General features: G+C 40.1%; 1 protein-coding gene across 1 annotated transcript in view; it reads left to right on the forward strand.

Annotated features, from left to right (window-relative positions):
* Window positions 1–19,329, forward strand: part of pvrl2l (PVR cell adhesion molecule related 2 like) — an 87,616-nt gene extending 68,287 nt beyond the window's left edge. Inside the window, exons 7-10 of the mRNA XM_027016272.3 lie at window positions 13,640–13,775; window positions 14,004–14,061; window positions 15,177–15,278; window positions 18,006–19,329. Of these exons, the coding sequence (XP_026872073.2) occupies window positions 13,640–13,775; window positions 14,004–14,061; window positions 15,177–15,278; window positions 18,006–18,221 (512 nt within the window). The 3' untranslated portion in view covers window positions 18,222–19,329. The remainder of the gene's footprint in view (window positions 1–13,639; window positions 13,776–14,003; window positions 14,062–15,176; window positions 15,279–18,005) is intronic.
* The last annotated feature ends 2,423 nt before the right edge of the window (window positions 19,330–21,752 follow it).

Raw genomic sequence — 21,752 nt, forward strand, 5'->3', positions numbered from 1 at the left:
AATTTAATTTTTAACAACCATTCATATGGAATTCTGTATGTGCAAATGGAGGCAGTAATTATTTTTTTTATTATTAACAGAACTGTTGTGTACAAGCACGTACTGGAATCTTTTAGCTTTGCAGCTATACAGCAGTGTGGTAGCTCTCATGAAGCATTCAGTTAGTGAAAAGCCCAAAGGATAGAGGATTGTGTTGTGGTTCTAAATGCTTAGATGAGACAACAAGGTGCGTTCCTCTGTAATTTTGTTTCTAAGCTTCAAAGCACACTGACATGGATCATTGAGTTTATTGCACTTTTCCACAAGTAATTCTTACAAAACACAGATTAGTATGTGCAAGTTGACTAAGTGTGCTTGTAGAAAAAAAGTGTTATTATATATTTTGTGTTTCTCTCTTTGTGCGTGTGTGTGTGGCCATCCATGGTAATCTGTTGTTCACCAAGTAGACTGGCAGGACTGTAGATCTCATCATTTTGCTGTCAGTATGCCACTTTCTGGTTGGCAATCTCTTCAATCCTCAGCATGTGTATGTGCATGTATACATGTGTGTGTGTTAAAGTGATAATTTATGTACATGTGAACACATAGATGAGTTACTGTGAAAACATTTGCATAAAAGTGTGTTTGTGTGTGTGTGTGTGTGTGTGTGTGTGTCTGATTAAAGCAGTGTCATATGCCATCTGTAAGACCTACTGCCTCTCTTTCTGCGGGGGATAAATCCTTGTGGCATACCCCCCTCTAACACACATGCATAGATATTACACACACGAACACACACACACATACACACACACACACACACACACACACACACACACACACACACAGTCACTGAATTAATAAGTCAACATTAGTCATTGTCTTAGCTGTGTGAAACCCAGTTTCTGGCCTTACCCCTGTGCACTCCTGTGGTTTCTTTAGAGTTGTGGTTTTATTGCATAACTAACATGCTTGTAGTCATTTCTGCTATAATGATACATTTAGTGAAGGATGTGGGGGGTGGACAGGGTGTGTGTGTGTGTGTGTGTGTGTGTGTGTGTCTGATTGTTTGTTTGTTTGTTTGTTTGTTTGTTTGTGTGGAGGGGCAGCAGGGCAGCCAGACATTCTGTCAGTGCATTTATTCGTGATGTTTGCAGATTTGATCCATGTGTGTTTACACAGATTTGAGCCTGCCGTTGTTTCATGGATTTGTGCCATTTCTGCACTCAATTTAAATTCACAGCTTGTCTTCAGAGTGCCTAGCCTACCTGCTATGAATTATATACTCTCAGAGCATCTGTGTGTGTGTGTGCATGTGTGTGTATGCGTGTATGAGTACATGGGAGCATTGTGTTTGTTATCACAATACTGTCAGACTAGCATAACTAGCTGGTCTAGATGGTGTGGTTTATTGTACTATACATTTGCACTGTAACATGTTGTGGATGTGAGAGGAATTTAGTATTTACTGATGTTTCCGCATTGATCATAAAAGGCCAATAAAAAGTGTTTACCTGAATTTGTTTATGTGCTCTCTGCCTCACTTTCTCTTTATATATTTATCTCCATCTGTCTCTCTCTCTCTGTGTGTGTGTGTGTGTGTTACTATTTGGGAGAGAATTTATTTACTCATATCCTTTTGGCCATGAAAGGCCAAGTAAGTGCTATATGTTGGTTTTTAGCTAAGTAAAATTTATTCTCTCTCTCTCTCTCTCTCTCTCTCTCTCTCTCTCTCTCTCTCTCTGTCTGTGTGTGTTCCCCAGATTTAAAATGCCTCTGTGTTCACTTTACAGTGTCCTTTTTCAGTTAAAAATCACCAGAAGTTCACATATCTCTCACACACAAACACCTAAATAAAAACACTGTCTCTTTGTCTTGGCAAGTGGTGGCATATCAAATATCTGCACTTCTCAGGGCAGTATTCGAACCAGAAAAAGCCTGGGATATTTTTCTTCTATTTTTCTTGCATATTTTTTGCCCAGTTACAGTATTTAGCTCAACACAGGGAAGATGTCAGACATGTTGTCAGGTTGTTCTAAATGGGTGAGCATTTTGCTATGAGCACTTTCCAATTGGTTTGCATTGATTTTACCCAGGCTAGAATTGTGTTTCTAAAATACAAGTGGTACCTCAACAAGGAGGAAGCCTGAGGGTGTGTGTGTGTGTGTGTGTGTGTGTGTGTGTGTGTGTGTGTGTGTGTGTGTGCGTGTGTGTGTATGTTTGTGTGTATGTTTGTATGGATGTGTGATAAGAGAAACCATGAGTGAGTATATAATAGAAAAAGAGAGGCAGTATATATTTAGTAAGTATTTGGGTGTGTGAGTGTGCATGTGTATATGTGTGATACTGCACCGTGGGCAGTCTAGTATCCACGGTAACAGAGTTTGACATGCCTCTGAATTCCAGCTTTGGAATGTTGGATTTGTGCTAACCTACCAAGGTGTTAGAGGATAAAATGTGTGTGTGTGTTTGTGTGTGTGTGTGTGTGTGTGTGTGTGAGAGAGAGAGAGAGAGAGAGAGAGAGAGAGAGAGAGAGAGAGAGAGAGAGAGAGAGAATGAATGAGTACATGAATTTTCTCATCTTTAAGGATTTGTTTTTAAAGCCCCCTATATTAGAAGTCTCACTCATTGACTCATGTTTCAAAAGCTATGTGCCAGAGAAAATTTAAAGAAAGCTAGGATTGTCGCTCTTGTAAATACACACACATGCCAACACATGCACACACCCACACACACGCAGTTACAGCTTCTCCTAATCATAAGCTCAAGGTGACCCAGACTAAATGTACATTCATAACATGTTCTTTGAAAACATGTTATGTACTTCTTTTGGGTATGTGCTTTAAAATATTGTTATATGTACAGCGCTGACCATGTGTAGTAGCGTAAGCAATGTGGGTGTGGGTTTATGAGTATGTTGCCACTCATATGTGGCACACCAGTGTTAGCAGGGGCCGCTACTGCGCTTTCACACGTAACTGCGCATAAATTATATCATTAGTCACTTTTAATATCAAACCGCTGTTTATGGCTCGATCCCCACTCGGTGCAATTAACAACAGCCGAGACCTTTTTTAGGCCTAGAAATGTCACAAACAAAAAGGAAGACCATTAAACTACCTCTTCAGAATTTACAACTGCACAAATGCGGGTGCCTCGAGGAGGGCTTTTAGAATCCCAGCGACTTCGCGCAACTTTCAGGACATTTAGTTGTAAGAAAACGGAATTAGAGAAATATATTTTTCGCTTACTCAGCGGCATACTGTGGCTTTGGAAATAAAGTACGTAGGAGCGGGCGCTTAGGTAAGACAAGGAAACGACATCACGTCCGTTTTCTTAGTGCTAATACTCCGACGCGACTGACGCGCGCCGCCCCGCATCTGGGCATAATGCACCTTACGTGATAATAAACCTAATAATAAAAATGCACGCTATGACTCTGAATGGATTGGAGGGGCGAGTGGGATGCTCATGTGCGGTTTAGATAGACTCAGTGTTGCGCTCATTAGTGTTTGAGTGTGTGAAACAGACGCAATACTCTTCCAAGAACAACAGTCACGGAAGCAGCGGTAACCGGCAAAGTAGCCGCTCTAATTCATTTATTCATGAATAACACTAGCTGCTGTGAAGAAGACAGATATCAATAATGTTAATAGGAGACATAAACTGCCTCGGGTCTTAACACATTATTAGAATTTGAGCACCATGAGAAAATAAGAGCCTTGTTTGAAAACCAAATTACATAAATTCTGCAGTTTTTACACATTTTTAGTGTATGGACAAAGAGCTGTACAGGAAAAACATTTAGCAAAAATTGTAAAATACTTCCTGGACTCACTGGAGATGAAAGTCAGTCCTGAATTCTGCCTGCAGTATGGTCTTTGTATTACAGAGCTGAGTGGAACAAATTCTGATTCTGTTGGTGAAACAATGGAAAATGAGAGAGAGTGAGGGTGAATTGGTTCTTGGAGCTGAATAGTAAGTTCTGATCTTGGCTGCCTGCACAGTGTATAAAAGGATGACTGCCCTGTTTCACAAGTACTAATATAGCAGAAATATATCATAAGAAATCCTTATTGTGCCAGAACAGTCAGTGAGAACCTTTTTAGCTGTTTAACTTTTATTGCCTGTCACTTGCTCTTGCATATTAAGAGGTTAATATGCATAATGCAAGTATGGAGGATAAAGGCTATCATATCTGAAATCTTTCTGATATTCCTGCTTTGCCTGGGAGTCCAGAGATCTCCTCTGGCTGTCATGGGTGTGTAATCCCATGTATTTTTGTTGCTCTGTGCTCTGTAGGTATCTTGCGCTGTGATAATGCTGGCTACTGTGTTCCAGTACCCATCACAGATATCTGTGCATTTATGTAAGAATAGAATGGCTAGAAGTTTCATACCATGAGATTTCCTGTGTGCACACATGCATGTGACCTGTTTTTGTCAAGCTTTCCAAGTACATATACGCTAGCATGCGCATGTGTGTTACCTTTGTTTTTGGAGAAATTCAACTATTTTGAAAAACACAAGTTAATGATAAGTCTAATCAGCATCTAATCAGCTCCTTGTTACTATGCAGTGTTAATTTTGACAGTACAACACCACTCAGTTTATACGCTTCCAGTTGATTTAACTATCTTTACTTATTATCAAATATGTTGCTGGTCAATACTCACAATATACTTGGAAAAAGTGCATGTATCATAATAACGATATCACACACCCCTACTCTGTGGTGCTTTTTTAAAATCTTTTTATTTTTTTATCGCCAATTAAAACATTTTTACTTATTCCTCTCAGAAGGAGCAAGGCCACCTCATCTCTTCCACCGTACTGTCACTTTCACTCCCTCTTTGTGTATTTCTCTTTTCTGTAGAAAGCATTGCACGTTGTCAGCCAGCCTCTGTGGCCGTCGCTTTGGAATTCCCTGTGCAGGCACTTTTCAGCACGTGCTCTTTGGTCTTTTCTGTTTGTGTAAGGTGGAAACAGGAGTATGGGCTGAATGAAATGAATGTTAATGCAGTCTTCTCTCCCCTCTCCCATTAACAAGTGCACAGGAAACAAAAACAAGCCTGGAGTCAGTCGAGTTGCATCTGTGAACACTTTGATCGTGTCTCACTGTCAGTGTTAGCAGATGGAAATTTGCAGAGAGAGGAAACTCACCCTGTTTATGTCTCTATTATTTCAGTCTGTCTCTATTTTTCCTCTCTTATTGTATTTGTTTTATATTTTTTCGTTCCTCGTTCCCTCCTTCTCAGCAGAGAGTTCTGAGTTCCCAGTGCAATAAGCAAGTATTTGTGGGTGCTTGTACTTGTGGGTGTAGTGAGATCCTGTGCCTCTGACACTGGTCTTTCTAAATGCACATGGCTCTGCAGCCACAGATGCCCAGGGTTGGAATGGAGGTTAAGTGTGTTCAAGGCTCTCGACAGGGCCCTTCTCTTTCTCTCTCTCTCTCTCTCTCTCTCTCTCTCTCTCTCTCTCTCTCTCTCTCTCTGTCTTTTTCTCACTCTTACACTTTCTCTCACTCTTGCTTTCACTTTCACTCTGACTCTCACTCTCTGTCTATGTTTCTGTCTCACGTCCTCGGGCTTCACTGTGTAAAGAGAGGGAAGAAGGAAGGTACTTACACCTGGCAGCCTCCTGGTCCGAAGAGAGAGCAGGAAAGGGAGCTAGAATGACCAACAAATAGATGACAGGAGTTGTACCTAGTGAAAGGTAGAAAGAGAGAGAGATATGGCCATTTTCTTTTCCTATTCTTCCAGCACTGCAAAACAATGCCTCATTCACTGTTAAAGGTCCTGAAAACAGAATAGTTGAGAGAAGGGAAGAGGAAAGGATAGCAAAAACACAGCATGCCTAAGTCCATTAAGTCGATTTTGCTCCCACATATATTTGCTTCTCCCCAAAGCAGGGGTCTGGAGAATGCAGCAGCAGGATTAGCTATTGCAATGGGTGATTGGCATGGATCAAGGTGAATGTGAACGGATCATGGCAGAAGAGAGACCAAATAAGGTGGCAGCTGGGGGTGGGATGGTGGGGCGTAAAGAAGTTTAGTAGGGAGGAGGGGCAGAAAAACAGCACTGTGGAGAGGTTAGGGAACAGAGGAGAGAGAGATAGAGAAAAGTGGTGACAGTGGTGGAGAGGATGAGATGATAGGAGGGGTTTATAGGAAAGAGTGGATGCAGGTTAAACATTGAAAATGCTTAGAGGATAAGGTGTCAGATGTTTCATTATTGTGTATGGGAGGTGGGGGCGGGGGTGAGCGAGAGAGAGAGTGAGAGAGAGGGGGCCAAGAGGGAGACCCTGCTGTGCCCAAACAGACACAGTGATAGTTCTGTGGAAGAGTGTCTGTACCCTGTGACATATGACAAATGCACGTGTGTATAATACACGGAATGTGAGGGTAAAGCTCAAACAGACAGAGAGCAAACTGGTCCCCTACAGAGGAAAAAGTAAATAGTGAGGAAGCAAGAGAGGATAGAAGGAAAAAAAGAGAGGATAGCAGGAGAGAAGGAGGTGCATATGTACACAGGGTCTAGCCTGACACAAACACGGGCGCACACAGAAAATGTCACTGTCATCACACGTAATCCCCACACCTCTAATATGTGCTAGTCCTACAGAAGGATCAGAGGATATTAGCTTAGACTCCCAATGATGCAAACCTAGACACAGACACACACACACACACACACACACACACACACAGTTCTGGTACTATTAACTTATAGGGATGGTTTTATTTAATTTTTTATTTATTTATTTTAAATAAAAAGCTTTCTACACTTCGTTGATACCTGCATTGGTTGGTAAATGACTTTGAATAGTATGTAGGGGTGCACTTTGCTATATTTGTTTAGGGTTGAATATAAATCCTTAGAGATAAAAGTCAAAAGGGGGAAAGGTCCTGTAAAGACCTTCCCAACTTTATTGGGCAGTTATTTGTAATGGTTTCTTGGTCAGGATGTAATTAGCTACTGGGCCGTTTGTTGGTAATGACCCAGACAGTAGTGCTGAGTAATAGGGGTGTGGTGATTCATTCACTGTGTCTGTGCATTGATTGAGTAGCTAATTCAACCTCATCAATCCTCTAATAGTAATATTGAAGTAAATCTTCGCAGCCTTTGACCTGAATTAACCTGAAATGATTTTAATTAAATATATTTTGCTGTTTTTCAACACAGGTCTTATCAAAGCTTCCATTTATTTATAATCACGTATAGCACAAAACTTTATGGCAAGATACTTAACACTCTTCTACAGCTTTTTACTCAGAATGCCAATTATAGTAAGCAAAACATGATTTAAAAAACCTGGCTTTGGCAGTAGAACATCTAGACATTTGGTAAAATATAAGGTCAAGGGTTTTGAAGCTTTAAATGTTTGTTCTGCTTGTTCTGTGTTTACACCCACTGAGAATCAGCAAAGGAGTAGTCTGTTTATCTTCAAACGAGACTACAGAGAGCAGTAATATTCTTAGCTAAGCTAGCAAAACAAATTACATTTTCTTTTGGATGATTGTCTAAGAGCATTTGATTTTTGATAGCGTAGCAACCACCTCATGGTAACCAGCCAGGCACAACCCTGCTTGCTCACGTCACAGCACAACTAGGCTCTTCCTTTCAAGTTCAGCTGTCATTTTGACCAAATAATCTGCGTTGTTCAAACAGGTGTGCTTATTCATTATGTCTTCATCCATTTTTTTCTCTTTCATAAGAAACTAAAGAATGGTTTCACAGCATTTCTGGTATTTGTTTAATTGAAACTGTTCGACTGAAATCTGTATAAGAATAACGATAAAATAGTTACATTATATTCCATCTTTATACCAGTTTCCTGTAAGATTTGTTGTCATCTTATTTTACAAATCACTTAGGTAATTGTGGATTTTAATTATAAAAATCCATTTATCAGTGAAAAGTTCCTTAGTATTCACAGAGGAATGTCTGTATTAATACACAAGTCAGTATTCTGTAAACCACTATGTCAATGTATTTTATCACTGTTATGATGGATTTTTTCTTTTCATGCAAAAAGCATTAGGGTTTAAGTTGAAGCTGGATATTGACTTGGTGACACCAGTGAAAACAGTAGGAGCGTGGCTATAGGAACACCACACAACTCCAATCATAACACATCTGAGAAGATGACTCCATCTTACAAGCCATGCACTTGATGTTTGCCATTTGTTTTAGATATGAAATTATTGTGTGTTGGGTTGGTGGGGTGTGTTTTGCCTCGAGCCACCCAGGTGTGCTAGCACTTCAGATCACCCTATGAGACACACACACACACACACACACACACGCACACACACACATACACACACACACACACACCTGTCTAAAATACATTACTTATGCATGCTGTTTCTAGGCAACCCTCTGCATAAAGGAGGTGGGACTCCATCTACAAATTCCCACAGCTGAGGTTGACCTGGTAACGCACAGGTGTGCACACACTGACACACACACACACACACACACACACACACACACACACACACACACACACCTCTTACCCAGCTGAGCCCTGAGGTGTTGCATACATGAACACTCTAAGCAATTACAAACCCCTTTGCCAGAAATAAAAAAAACTGCACAAGTGTGTTGAAGAACTTTTAATCTGTTAACTGGGGTGACAGTTAGATCAAATCTGGTATTGCTTTGTGGCCTGGTGAGTGGCGCAGACCCGTTGTATCTCTGAAGCCAAGAAGGGAAAATTGCCTTCATTATTCACCTGCATGTCTATCCTACAGACATGCAGACAAAGAGAGATTCTCTCTTGTTGCGCATTACAGTGTATAATTCAGTGCAAAGATCAGAGTGCATGATTCGGTTCATGGCCATCTCCTCTCTATGGATGGCCTGCTTTGTGCATGATGATTTTTTTTTAATGAGGGGGATGGGCTTGATTAGAGGTTTTAGTGACATGCACAAAAAAGGCACCATTTGACATTATCTAAGTGATGGTAAGTGAGAGGTAAGTGGGACAAGATGCATACCTGTGTGGCAAAGAAATACCATTACCAGTCACCAGAGATCAGTCAGAAAGTATGCAAACTGCATATTGATAAAAGGGTCAAGTAAAGTGCTTAGTGGGTTATATAAAGAAACAATCTGTAAGAGGGTAAAATATAGAGCTGTTGACCTTCAACTGAAGATCATTGCTAAGATTGACAGACTAGCAAGACCAAATTAAGTACCTGATAGGCTGCTAGTAGATGTGAATGCAGCACTACAGACGATCACTACTTTGACCATCACTGAGACCAACCAGCTGATATATGCCACAGCAAAAGTAATACTTGAGATGCTTGACTACAAGGTAAATATTATCAAGGAGCAGTATCCTCCATGGAGAAGGAGGTTGGAGGCCAAACTAAGGGCAACAGGGAGTGAAGTCAGCCAGCTATCAGATCTGTAGAAAGATGAAATGAAGGTACCTGACTGAGAGGTATAACAAGCTGTCCATACCTGACTCCTTTGAGTCTGCCAAGGAAAGATTACCAGCTCTGGCTACCCACCTGAATAGATGCACACGAGACATAGAAACCAGGAGACTAAACAGGATGTTCTCCCATGAGCCATCCCAAGTGCATTTGCAATGGTGGGATAATAGCATAAGGATGGGACCTACCAAAACTGAAAACGCATTTAAGGAGTCATCACACCACACAAATGTTCAGTGGTTAATAAACCTGAGAGCAGACCACAGCAACCTCCCTATAAACTACATCTTGCTAATCATCACACTAGCAGATGCTCAAGATAGGTTCTCAATTATGAAGAGTTAGGCAGCTCCAGGCCCTGACATGGTCCATGCCTACTGCCTGAAGAAGCTGACTGTATATCATAATGATGACCCCAAGTGTTAAGTGCATAGTGAGTACATCAAACAGCAGAAGCTTGAGGATGATGGGAAAGAGGAGCAGAAGGAAACATTATGGGAAGATTATTCTGTGCATGGTATGTACCACTAGCAAACAGTGGAAATGACTAATATGAAAAAATCCTACCAATGGCTGGAAAAGACTGGCTTGGACAGCATGTCCTAATAATGGCAGCACTGGAACAATTTCTGAATACAAGATCAATAGAGGCTGGGATCTACCACACCAGGCAGGACCCCAGATGCAGGCTGTGCAAAGATGCCCTTGAGATTTTCTAGCACAGCTGAATACAATATGCTAGCAGTCAGAGCATACATGGAATGCCACAACCAAATGGCTGGTATAGTATACAAAAACATTTGTACCAAGTATGAGCTAGAAGTTTCAAGGTCAAAGGTGGTGGAAAATGACTGTACTAAGATCCTGTGGGACTTCCAGATACAGACAGACAAAAAGGTAATGGCTAACCAACTGGACATAATAGTGGGTGATAAACAAAAGAGGTGAGAAGGCGTGTGAGGAATATATATATATATAAATTTTCATCAAATTGCCCTGGTCCCCCAGCATCTGGTTCTGAACTCTTATTGTTAGTAAGGTAGGTGGATAATGTTAAGGGCCTTACCTAAGGGGCCACACTGGAGATGCCCTGGTCGGGATTCAAATCCCCAACCTCGTCTAACCAATGTCTGGAGTGCAACTCAGCTATCTAGCCATCATATTCTGAGAGCAGACCACAGTAACCTCCCTGAACAGGATCCAAAATCACACTACCTGATGTCCAAGAAAGGGTCTCTAGTATGAAGAGCTGGACAGCTCCAGGCTCTGACATGGTTCACACCTACTGGCTGAAGAAGCTAACTACTGGTTGAAGGAGGTCACTATTGTAACTTGGAAAATGGTTCCAGCAGATCCCAGATCCCAGAAAGAACATCTGAGATCTCCATCCATAAAAGTGCAGTCCTGCAAACAACCATGATTCTACCCTTAAGCTCCCAGGCCTCTGGTAGCGTACCTAAGCTTAAAGAAAAAAAAGAAACCCAGATGAGGGCAAGTGGGGAAATTCTAAATATATAATATGACCATACAACAGGAGGCAGAGTGAGGCCATTTTCTTGTGTGCGGGCAGATTTCAGACTGCACAACTCAATTATCATGGTCTTTCTAAAGCTTTCAAAGTCTGTTTACTAGCCTGCAACCTCGTGCTCTCTCTCTCTCTCTCTCTCCCTCTTGCTTTTTGCCCTCTCACTCTCTATCTCTCTATCTCACCCTCTTTCTCTCTCCTACCCTTCTTCTCTCACACTCTTTATGGTCTCTCCCTCTTTAAAAGTTAGCTGGCTAAGTGTGGTTTTGGAATGGTGAAAGAATAAAAGAATGATAATGTGATGATTCAGAAGTCAAGGTGCTGATAATTATTATTATTGCAAAAAAGACTCTCCATCACACTCTAAAGCACCCACCCATCTTGTGTGTGTGTGTGTGTGTGTGTGTGTGTGTGTGTGAAAGAGAGAGAGAGAGAGAGAGAGAGAGAGGAGAGAGAGGCATGCAAAAAACAACAAAAAATTCAAATTCCAAAATTCAATAGCAGTTCTTACTGAGGATTTTACAAATTAGAATTAGGCAGTGATTTTCAATGATTATTACCATTACAAAAAGGCCTTTTTCAGAATGTTCCGTGTTCAGAGTCTGCAGAAGAAATCTTTCTACTCCATGAAGAAGGAATCCAAAGGGCAGAAGTGCTTTTTCTAAGAAACAACAGAAGAATCAGAGTGTTAGTAAAAGAGACTGTTACTTTACTGGCAGTTGTGTGAATAAAACAAAACTTAAAATGCAACTCAATTAAAATAGAGGGAACTCTGTTACCTCTTTCTGTACTACTAAGATTTTTCTGTTCATACCCCAGGCTCCTCCAAACTTTTCTGTTCTCCTCTTGTTCTACACTACTCCAAGCTACTACTCCCTTTTTGTGACCCCCTCCTCCGCCAATACACTCCTCTCTCCCTTCTCACCTCCTCTCACGTTAATAAATGTTTCAGAAGAACATAATCCATGCCCATCATATATTTATGATGAGCACTTTTCCCCATTGCTCAGCTTTCGCAGCAGTTAATCTAGAGGGCGCAAAAATGCTGGGCACATTCCACCGTGCACCGCTGTGGTCTGAGCGTATCAGGCAGCCTCCAAACCAACTGCGCTAATGTTGCTGTGAAGGAGAGCGTGGGGTTTGCCGGTTGTGAAATGGGCAGATCTTCCTAGAAGGATTGGATTTAGGGTGTGGGACTGTTAGGTGTGAGTTACAATCAGGCTCAGAGGGGAAAGTATGGACCTCTCTAGATTGTATAATGAGGGCTTGTCACAGCTATGGTGTGTTTGGAATGGAATTTGTGATTTCAATTTTGTGTTTAAGCTTGTTCAGCAGTAAAAAAGGCATTTCTCTCTGTCTGTCTCTCTCTCTCTCTCTCAATCTGCATTTCTGCCATTTGCTGTCTCTCTCTCTCTTTCTCTCTCTCTCTCTCTCTCTCTCTATCTCTCTATCTCTCTCTTCCTTGTATGTGCATGCATGTGCATGAACCCTCCTTGTATGTGCATGTCAATGTGCGTGTTCATGTTTTAATCGGGAGGGTAAGATGTGTGTGGGTGTGTGGGGAAGCAGGGTTCATCAACCAGATAAAGATAAAAATCCATCCAAACAGACCCAAAGCAACAGGCTTGGCTGTAATCCAGTCATGTTTTCCCTGCCACATCCCTGCCTTCTCCCTCAACAGCAATGTATTATTGTTTGCAGGCAAGTATTTACTAGGTTGAGGTTGAGACCCCTTGCAGGTACAGGGATTGCTTGTGTGTGTCTGTATGTGTGTTTGTGTGTGCATGCATGTGTATAAGAGCATTCAAGAAAGACACCGCTATTTTAATCTAAGTTTTGGCAAGTGGCTCTTGTCTTGACTTGACATACAGATTGTGTGTGTGTGGTAGGTGTGGTGTGACATTTAATTCAAAACCAGAACACCACCTGAAGCTTATAGATACTTTCACAGCTCCTTCTATGGACAGTGCTGATATTACTTATATGTAACTTAGATCTGTTTCTCTAAGTATTGTCTATCTCTTCTCTCTAAAGTGTTTTAGTCTGTTTTCCCTGTCAAAGTTTTATTTGCATGATAATGTTTCAATATCAGCTCTACAAAAACATTCTCAATTTACCTCTTTCTGGCTCTCCCTCTCTCTCTCTCTCTCTCTCTCCCTCTCTCTCTCTCTCTCTCTGTCTCTCTCTCTCTCTCTCCCTCTGTCTAATCAGTGCCTACGAATGTAGTCTAATTTTAGTGGACCCACCCCAACAGCAAGTGTGTGCATGCATTGCCTGTGAATCCCATATCTCACAAAAAGTGGCTGGGAAATTTCTTTCTCTTAGTGTGCTGTACCAAATAGATGCTGTCCAGCAGCCAGATTAGTGACCAAAGAATTGTCACCAAAGGATTATGTTGTGTACACACCAACACAAACAAACACACACACACACACACACACACACACACACACACACACACACACACACACACGCATGCATATGCACCAGCTGGCTGCCGTTGGGTGTATTTTTAGTTTTGTCATATTTTTTTGCATTCTAGAGACTCCTGTTCTCTTCTTCTGTGGCTGCTCTCAGACACATGCACCTGATGGGAACTGTTTTATCACATCATGCATATACATTCATTTATTTTAAATAATTGTAATATTACAATCTCAGCTTTCTCTTTTATAATCTTTTCAGTTGAGAAGCGCACGGAACCTGTGGGCTCAGTGACAGGGGCCGTCATTGGTGGGATCATCGCTGTTGTCATTTTGTGTCTGATTGGAGCCGCAGTAGCCATGTACCGTAAACGCCTACAGAGTGTTGAAAATGGAGAGTGAGTGTAAACACACATGCACCAACAAACAAGTATATGCATGCAACCTATATACCTAAGCATCAATTTTTGGTCGTGTTCTATTTCTGTAAAATCTCGCTCTGGCACTCATCTAGAAGCTTGATTCTATTTTCATCTTATCCCTTTTCCATGCATTCTAATTTACACCTCCACAGTATGCCAAAGAAACATAATTACAGCTAACCGCTCTATGTTTTACGCAAGCAGTGGGCCGCCCAAGTACAAGCCACCTCCCCCTATGAAGGCAGGCTGCTCTACTGAGATGGTGAGTGGATGATTCTCCTGTCATTCATGTTTGAAACACACATCATTTTCATGCCATTCTATTATTCAAGTTCATGTGCCTGACAATATGCATTCTTAAGATCACATCCTATACTACATTTTCTTATTGACAATTTGGTGTATTTGACATGTGATTTAAGATACTTGTATAATGTATTTTACAAATAGTATTGGTTATTTTTATAGTACAGCTGCATTTCTAAATGTATGGATGTCTGTGCATGGTATAGCAAAGCATGTTAGGGAAGGAACATGATTGGCTGAGCTTTCTGATTTACGGTTCTGATTGTCCCAGCCTTCATGGCAACGAGCTGCGGATTCGGTACGGTTTACTGTAAAGCTGAATGGGCCTGATTGCTTGCATGCACTACACATGCTAATCACTGAGTCTGTGATTATTTAATTTGCTACCAGCAAAAGACTGACTTGCATTTAAAATAGCTTTCATCTTCCCAGACTGTCCTGCAGGTTTGTCCTCTGTCCAAGATATGTAGTTTCCTAGAAGTCAGGGGCATGAGAAGGGCAGCATTTGTAATGTACAGGCTACGCATGGGGTTAACGTTGGATAATGTGTATTGATTGCACATTTTGATGGAAAGGCTATGGTCTAATTGCATGTGTCCATACTTTTAGTGTGTGCGTGTGTGTGTGTATAGAAATCTGTTTGTAGGGGCCAGGTGTCCCTGTGATGCTAGGATAACAGTATAAAAAAGTATGAAATTTTTTCCCTACAAGAAAAAATGTTTTTCTAAAAAATGCAGATTTTATATGAAAAACAAAAATATCGCCCAGATTTCCCTGTAGTTACTGAGAGTAACGGTATGGTTACTGCCTGTGTAGAGAAAGCTCATGAAAAGGAGAGGTTTAAGTAGATTCTCTGTATTATCGAGCTACAGTAATATACTGTATTAATGGTTAATAAAAAATTTAATTCATAAATAGAAAGTCTGTGTACACACATGAATGTGCGTATGTGCATGTGTGTATGGGAGCACGTGCCTTTTGTCTATTTGTGCATAATCTCTCTATTTCTCTATCTTTCTCTCTCTCTATCTCTCTCTCTCTCTCTCTCTCCCTCCCTCCCTCTCCCCCCAGCTCCATAAACCAAAGGACCAGACCACGATGGTCACTGAAACTGCGCCCCTCAGCTGCTATGAGCCCAACTACTATGACACTACTGCTGCTGAACCTATAACTGTAAAAGCACAATCTCACACCTCATAATTCTTCATTTGCGCATGATGCACAAATTTTACATTGGTCTTTGCGTAGGGCACACATCCCTGTTCTACTGCACAGGCAGCTGCTGTCCAAAGACCAAGAGTGGAATCAAGCATATATGTTATGGAATCATGAATATGTTATGTCTTTCAGGCATTACGAGCTTTTGGCATTAGAAACAATGCTGTCACCTGAATGGCAGTGTGAAATCAGTGCGAATGGAGGTTGTCAAGCCTTTCTTTGGCTGACACCCTCCTGTAGGTTTCAGCTTTAGGGCTTGAAATTGAATTGTGATTTTTGAACAGCTCATAAAGCCACACTTGGACCTGAATTACACTGTTTTCAGCTTACCTGGCTGTTGCCATTTCTTACTGGCAGTTAGCAAAATACTCCCAACATACCAAGCTGACATCATGTTTATTTGTTATTGTTGCTGTTAATTAGAATACAGCATTTTGAAAGATAGTGTTTCAGTCTCACATTGTCTCCGTTTTAACTCGGCGCAGGCAGCCAAGGGTATGCGCATCACGTCAGAACCATATTTTTTGAGAGCAGACGTGCTCCTCATTTTCTTATGATGAGACCAAATGGAGACAAAGGCAAGAGCAACAAATGTGCAGATGCACTCCCAGAGACTTGAACTGTTTCCTCTTACCATCCTAATGAAACAGGCTCAGCTCGCATCCATCAAAGATAATGAACCTGGTAGTCACGAGACGGGACTTTTTCAAGTTCACAAGCCTAGAAGAAGAGTGTGCCTAGTGCACCCACAGTCTCTGAAATGACTGTGTGTAGGCCTTTTTATTTTATTTTGTTTTTTTACTGGGCTTAAAATACATTTTTAAGCTTGTGATGGATGCAAGACCACAGAGAAAATCAATGATTCTAGACCATTCTAGGCAAATCTAGATTGTTGAGAACCAGAGGGTAGGGAGATGTGACTGGCAGGGAACTGTGTGACAAATTAAATCTGTATTTACTAACATGACTAATAATGCACCAAAGCTTTTAGTTAATATATTTCAGTATACCTTCATCTGTATTTTATTTGAAATATCACTTTAACAGAAACACCTTATAGACATACAGTGTGAGCTTATGGCATGTGTATGTAGGTGTTCTGCTACATTTTTTGGGTGGTAGACCCATTTTCAACCCAGCAGTGACATTGACACAAAACTCATACCAACTGAACACCCACAACCATGGTAGTATGATGTCGGTGTTAATGTAGTGCTGAGAATGCTCTGTCCCGACAGTAGTGATCTGATCAGTAGTGATCCTGTAGTTAGAAAACAATGTTGACTGAGACAGAGAGTGGCTGACCGACTGTGTGTACTAAGAAAGGCCTACAGTATTCAGCTATATATAAGATATATCAAATATAGTGGCCTGTAAGTGTAGGTGCAAAGCAGGTTCTTTTTCTAAAACAGGAGATTAACATAATGCTCGTTGATGCTAACTTTCACCTCTAAGCAAAAAAAAAGTATCATCATGACTAACTTCTCCTTTAAAATTGGAGTGTTGTGGGGGTTTTAATTTTAGTTTTATTCATTATTTATTGCCAAATATCTCTCTCTATCACACATACCCACCCTTAGCCAGAGACACACATACAAACACAACACATACTACCACTACCTAAAATAATTTACAATTTATTTGTCCAAACAATTTCCATATAATGATATTACAATTAACCATTTTACATACTTCACAAAAGACATTAAATGGTCCGTGTCGTGGTGAGCCGCTTAGCTACATGCTCCCGCTGAAGGTAATGGCATATGACGCAGAGCAGTGTGTGACACACTGCATTACACTGCCAAAGGCTCTTTATGAGGATTAATATGGTGTGCTGGTTATTTCATCAGCTATGATAACTGTAAAGCTAATTACTACTATAGGGAGTGTGTGTAAGGTGGCCACACACACACCTGCAGTCCTTTAAATGACTCTGGAGGTGCCGCTAAGATTGAAAGGTTTCATTCCCTCTGTCTATATAAGTCTTACAGATGCTGCCATGAAGAGCTGAATGCAAAACAAATGAGTTTATTTAACAGTTTAAAGATGAAGAATTATAGACTGAGAAAATGACTGTAGGTATATATGACCATGTAATGGTTTATTTTAAAAAGGACAACTTAGTTTCACCAGACCACCATCCATTGCCCAGCATATTCAGTTCAAGTGTCAACAATATAACATCTGAAACATGCTAAAATATTTGAGGAATCTTTGATTTGAATTTGAGTGGTGTTTTGTCTTGTGGCTGAGGTATATATCAGATCTTAGAGCCATGCTAGCATGCAAGCTAATCTGCCACATAGAGTACCAAAATATTTGTGGCTATAATGAACAACTCCATTTTGTACTTTGCAGTTGGTATAGCCACAGCTAACAGCTAATGATAAATGTTAAACATGAAGCCCCTTGGATCTCTTGTTTATGCCTAGCAATGGGGAGGAACTCACTTATATAATAACTTATATACAAAGTTTTCTCATTAACCTTGAGAGAAGAAGATAAATATAAAAAAGTTTTTTTGTTTTTTTCCCCCTCCAAAGCATTTGGCTGAAAGCACCCTGAACCTATACATGTCATATGCATGTGTTAATACTGTCTAGCTTCAGTAATACTACCTGTGTCTGTGTTAATACTGCCTGTGCCAGGAGAGGGCTTCTTACTTTTGTTTCATTTCAGGATCTTGACGATGAAAACCCCAGCAGTCCCGCGAATGGTGGCACCCCATCTACTTGGCAGGGCCCGGGACACCCTCCTGGGACGGATGAAAGCATCAGCGATACACTTCCGCCATACGAGCCCACCAGCCACGATGGCCTGGAAGCCAACCACGGGCCCCCAGCTGCTGGGGTCAGCCGCGGGGAAAGTTTCGTGTCTGCGCCGATGTTGGTCTAGACACAGAAGGCCACGCCTGCAGACGCTACTGCCAGCCTTCCCCCAGCATCAGCTCGAACCAACAGTGAGGAAGCCTGCCACAGCCCAGGCACCCACAGACACCACCTCAGCTTATATGTGTGATTTAAGGAATCTTATCTTACATGCTTGATGTCGTATTACCGGTTTTCCCACTTTTGCAGACGGTCACTCTATATTATCTTATGTTTTGGTCACCAGTTGATCTGTATTAAAATCATATTTTGATTTGATATGGGGGCTGACACTGTTTCAGTGAAAAACTTTAAGCAGTGACTTGATCAAGATTGAACATGCTGTTTGTTGGGAAAAATATGTCAATTTCTGTTGTTTGCTTTAAAGTAGAACTTTGTTTTAATGAAAGTAAATTAATGAAGTTTGTTAGCCAGTTTCACTTTAGTAAAACAATAAATTTCAATGAAAATTAATTGCTTTAATTTAAAATGTTGCATCTGTATGTACTTGTTTTCAAACATTTAATTCAATGCACCTTTGCTTGTTGGTGTTATATGCCTTTGCCTGTGTTTCAAAATATCATTGATTTTAGGGAACTTGTCTTGTAGTATATGCAATGTATTTCACATATGGGAAAAAAAAGTATTTTTATAGATTTTATTTAAACTTTTTGATTTACCAAGTGACTAACTTCTTTTTTTCATTTGAGTTTTACTTTGTTAAATTAAATTTGAAAAGTACCAAAAGATAATCTGTAAATATTATTATTCAGTAACATTCATTGTAAGTGAAATGTCTGCTCAAAAAAAAAAGAAAGAAAAGGAAATGGTGGAGTGTAAAATGAAATTGTACATTTTTGACCTTTTATTTTAACATCTATTATTTTGGTCGTATATAAATGTAAATTGTGAGGAGCTGTGTAATCTGCATGGCATGATTGTGGTTGTTCTGAACACAGTGAGTGCATATTGCATATGTTTCTTGTTTTTATGCCACATTTCAGCCATCATCTCTCAGGCCCCATTAAGCACAACTATTTAATATGAAGCAAATGGGTGAAGGAAGTTTGTTAATGGTGACAACTGACTGGACCATTTTGTCTCCTTATCCTGACATATTATTAGAAAATTTAGAAGCTGTGATTAGTAATTGATGGTTTGGTTGCACTGTATATTACAGAACCACCTCTTTGGAGATACTGTCAGAATGTCTTCATATTTGGAGTCTTGAAATTTAAAGTTATTGGTTATACATAGAATACAATACAAAGAGACCAAATCTTTCCCTTTAGCACAGGAGCAGTAACTTGAATATTTGGGTGCAATTCTACTTTAGAAGTTCATTTTACATATTAGTAGCTTGTCCTCAAGACTGTACCATACATGTAGTACAGTATTCCTTGTGTACTCATAGTAGGTATAGTGTTTAAAAGCTTCACTGCATACTTGTGCCAAAGAGCTTGCTAGTGAATAGCCTGGATTCCCATCCTACATGACTACTCACATGCATTTTCCCCATAATACAGACTGGCCTTTATAACCAGATACATTTGGACCTTTCTGACTGGTCCTATACTCCACCATCTATGTGGATACAATACAAAAAGTTAGAATGTGCTTTCAATGGTTAGAGGTGATCAGACAACTATTTTGTACAGTGCTCCATAATTTAACATAAGCAGTTTTTAAGAGCCACTTCAGACAAACCTATGGACCAATCAAGACAACAGTTATAATTATATTCAGGGCAAACCATCAGGCAACTGAGATACATGACCTGTATTAGCCAACAACAGTGATCTACAAGATAACTTTAATGAGCCAAATGATACAAAGTTTTGTTTTAGTAAAGAGCGACAGCATGCACATATAAAATATAAAGCACCTTTATAGATAGATAGATAGATAGATAGATAGATAGATAGATAGATAGATAGATAGTTTGCAAATAATGAAGGTAGTATCAATCCTTAAAACTGGTTGCTGACTGGTTGTATCCTCTGCCTGATTTCTTGCTCTCATGGACATGGAACCATATGGAGAGATAACACAGAAGATCACAATGCAATAGTTCAGACAATCTAATCTTTTTCTGTTTCATTGTGTTCCTGTTGGGTTGTAGCCTCATCTCCATGTCCTAAAAATGGAATGGATGTCTGCATGCCATGTCAGACTCTGGGCTGCATGCACTGTTCCCATAAGCCAAACAGCCCGAACTTAGACGATCATTAAAACAGCATATTTTTTTTTTCACCATCAGGGACATATGGGTTTCCTTTGATGCATTTTCAGCAGGACTGCAACTGAAATTCCTGGAGAAGCCCCAGCAGTCTCTTCTGAGACTGCTAGGGTCACCTGACCTTATAGGAATATTAAAATCAATTGATATTATTTAATGGGAATTTTAAATACCTTTATGCATTATGTCATACTTGGGAAACTTAAAAATGTCATTTTGAGGAAAAGAAAGACAATCATTGTGACCTAAAAGAGATTTGACCTAAAAAGGATGTTGTCCTTCTCAACAGGTTTTGTTTTCAAAGATTGTAATGGCTGTAAAAGTTGCATAGCTACTGTATGTAATGTACATTTGTCAGAAGTGATCATGTCAAAAACACATGCTGTGATCAATTAAAAAGGACAATATTGCTCATTCACCATCCTTCAGCTTTCTCATTATCACTGCCATGCCAAATGTGCCTTCATTCATTTGTTTTTGGCTACAGTGATTTATTGACATGTCCTGCCCCTTTATAGTCAAAAATGCCCAAGACTGTACAAACTGCCATACGCTAAACCTTTTTTTTTTTTTTTTAGATCGAGGGGTTCCTTTATTTGTCTGTGGGGCAATTTATTTATAAACATGGGAAACCTGTTCTAACTTTTATGGATCATTGTGATGTCTAATAAAATACAAACCACATTTTCTCCTACTTGTCTACTTTGGTAAAGGGAAATTGTGGTAAGTTGAAACAACAAAGAAGCTTGTAGCTTGTTATCATTAATAAAGCAAAAGAAAAGAAACTAATAATCCTGGCAAGAACACTCATTTTACCATGGGCAGAGGCCAGTGTCAAAACCTTGTTACACGTCTGCCAGAGTCTTTATATTTAATAAATACATGTTCTGAAACTCTGCCATTTTTCAAACAATGTTGATAGCACTTTATCCACTTCCTTTATATTAACATTGCTTATTCTGATAATATCTACCAGAAGGAAATGAAGGGGGTGGGTATCTTGATGTTCAATATTTGTCTGATGCTTTGTGAAGTCCAGATTGCTGGCAAAGAGTTGAGGCAGTCCATGACTTCTGGTGGAAGTCAAATCTGTATAACGGCCACCTATATCTCACCTTGACTATCAGTTACATAAAGTGATTTTGATGAAGTTAGATATGCAGTGTTTGTATTATGCAGTACTAGAGACTGAATGCCCCATTCTAAGTCTAGCTAATTTTTAACTTTGAAACCCAATTAGATTATTCTTTAACATATCAATTCAAATGCATCATGACATTATTAAGGTATTTATCTGCCATGCTGTTTCACACTGGCCTA

Source organism: Electrophorus electricus, chromosome 2 (genome assembly GCF_041902795.1).
Source record: "Electrophorus electricus isolate QZ-2024a chromosome 2, ASM4190279v1, whole genome shotgun sequence".
NCBI lineage: Eukaryota > Metazoa > Chordata > Actinopteri > Gymnotiformes > Gymnotidae > Electrophorus > Electrophorus electricus.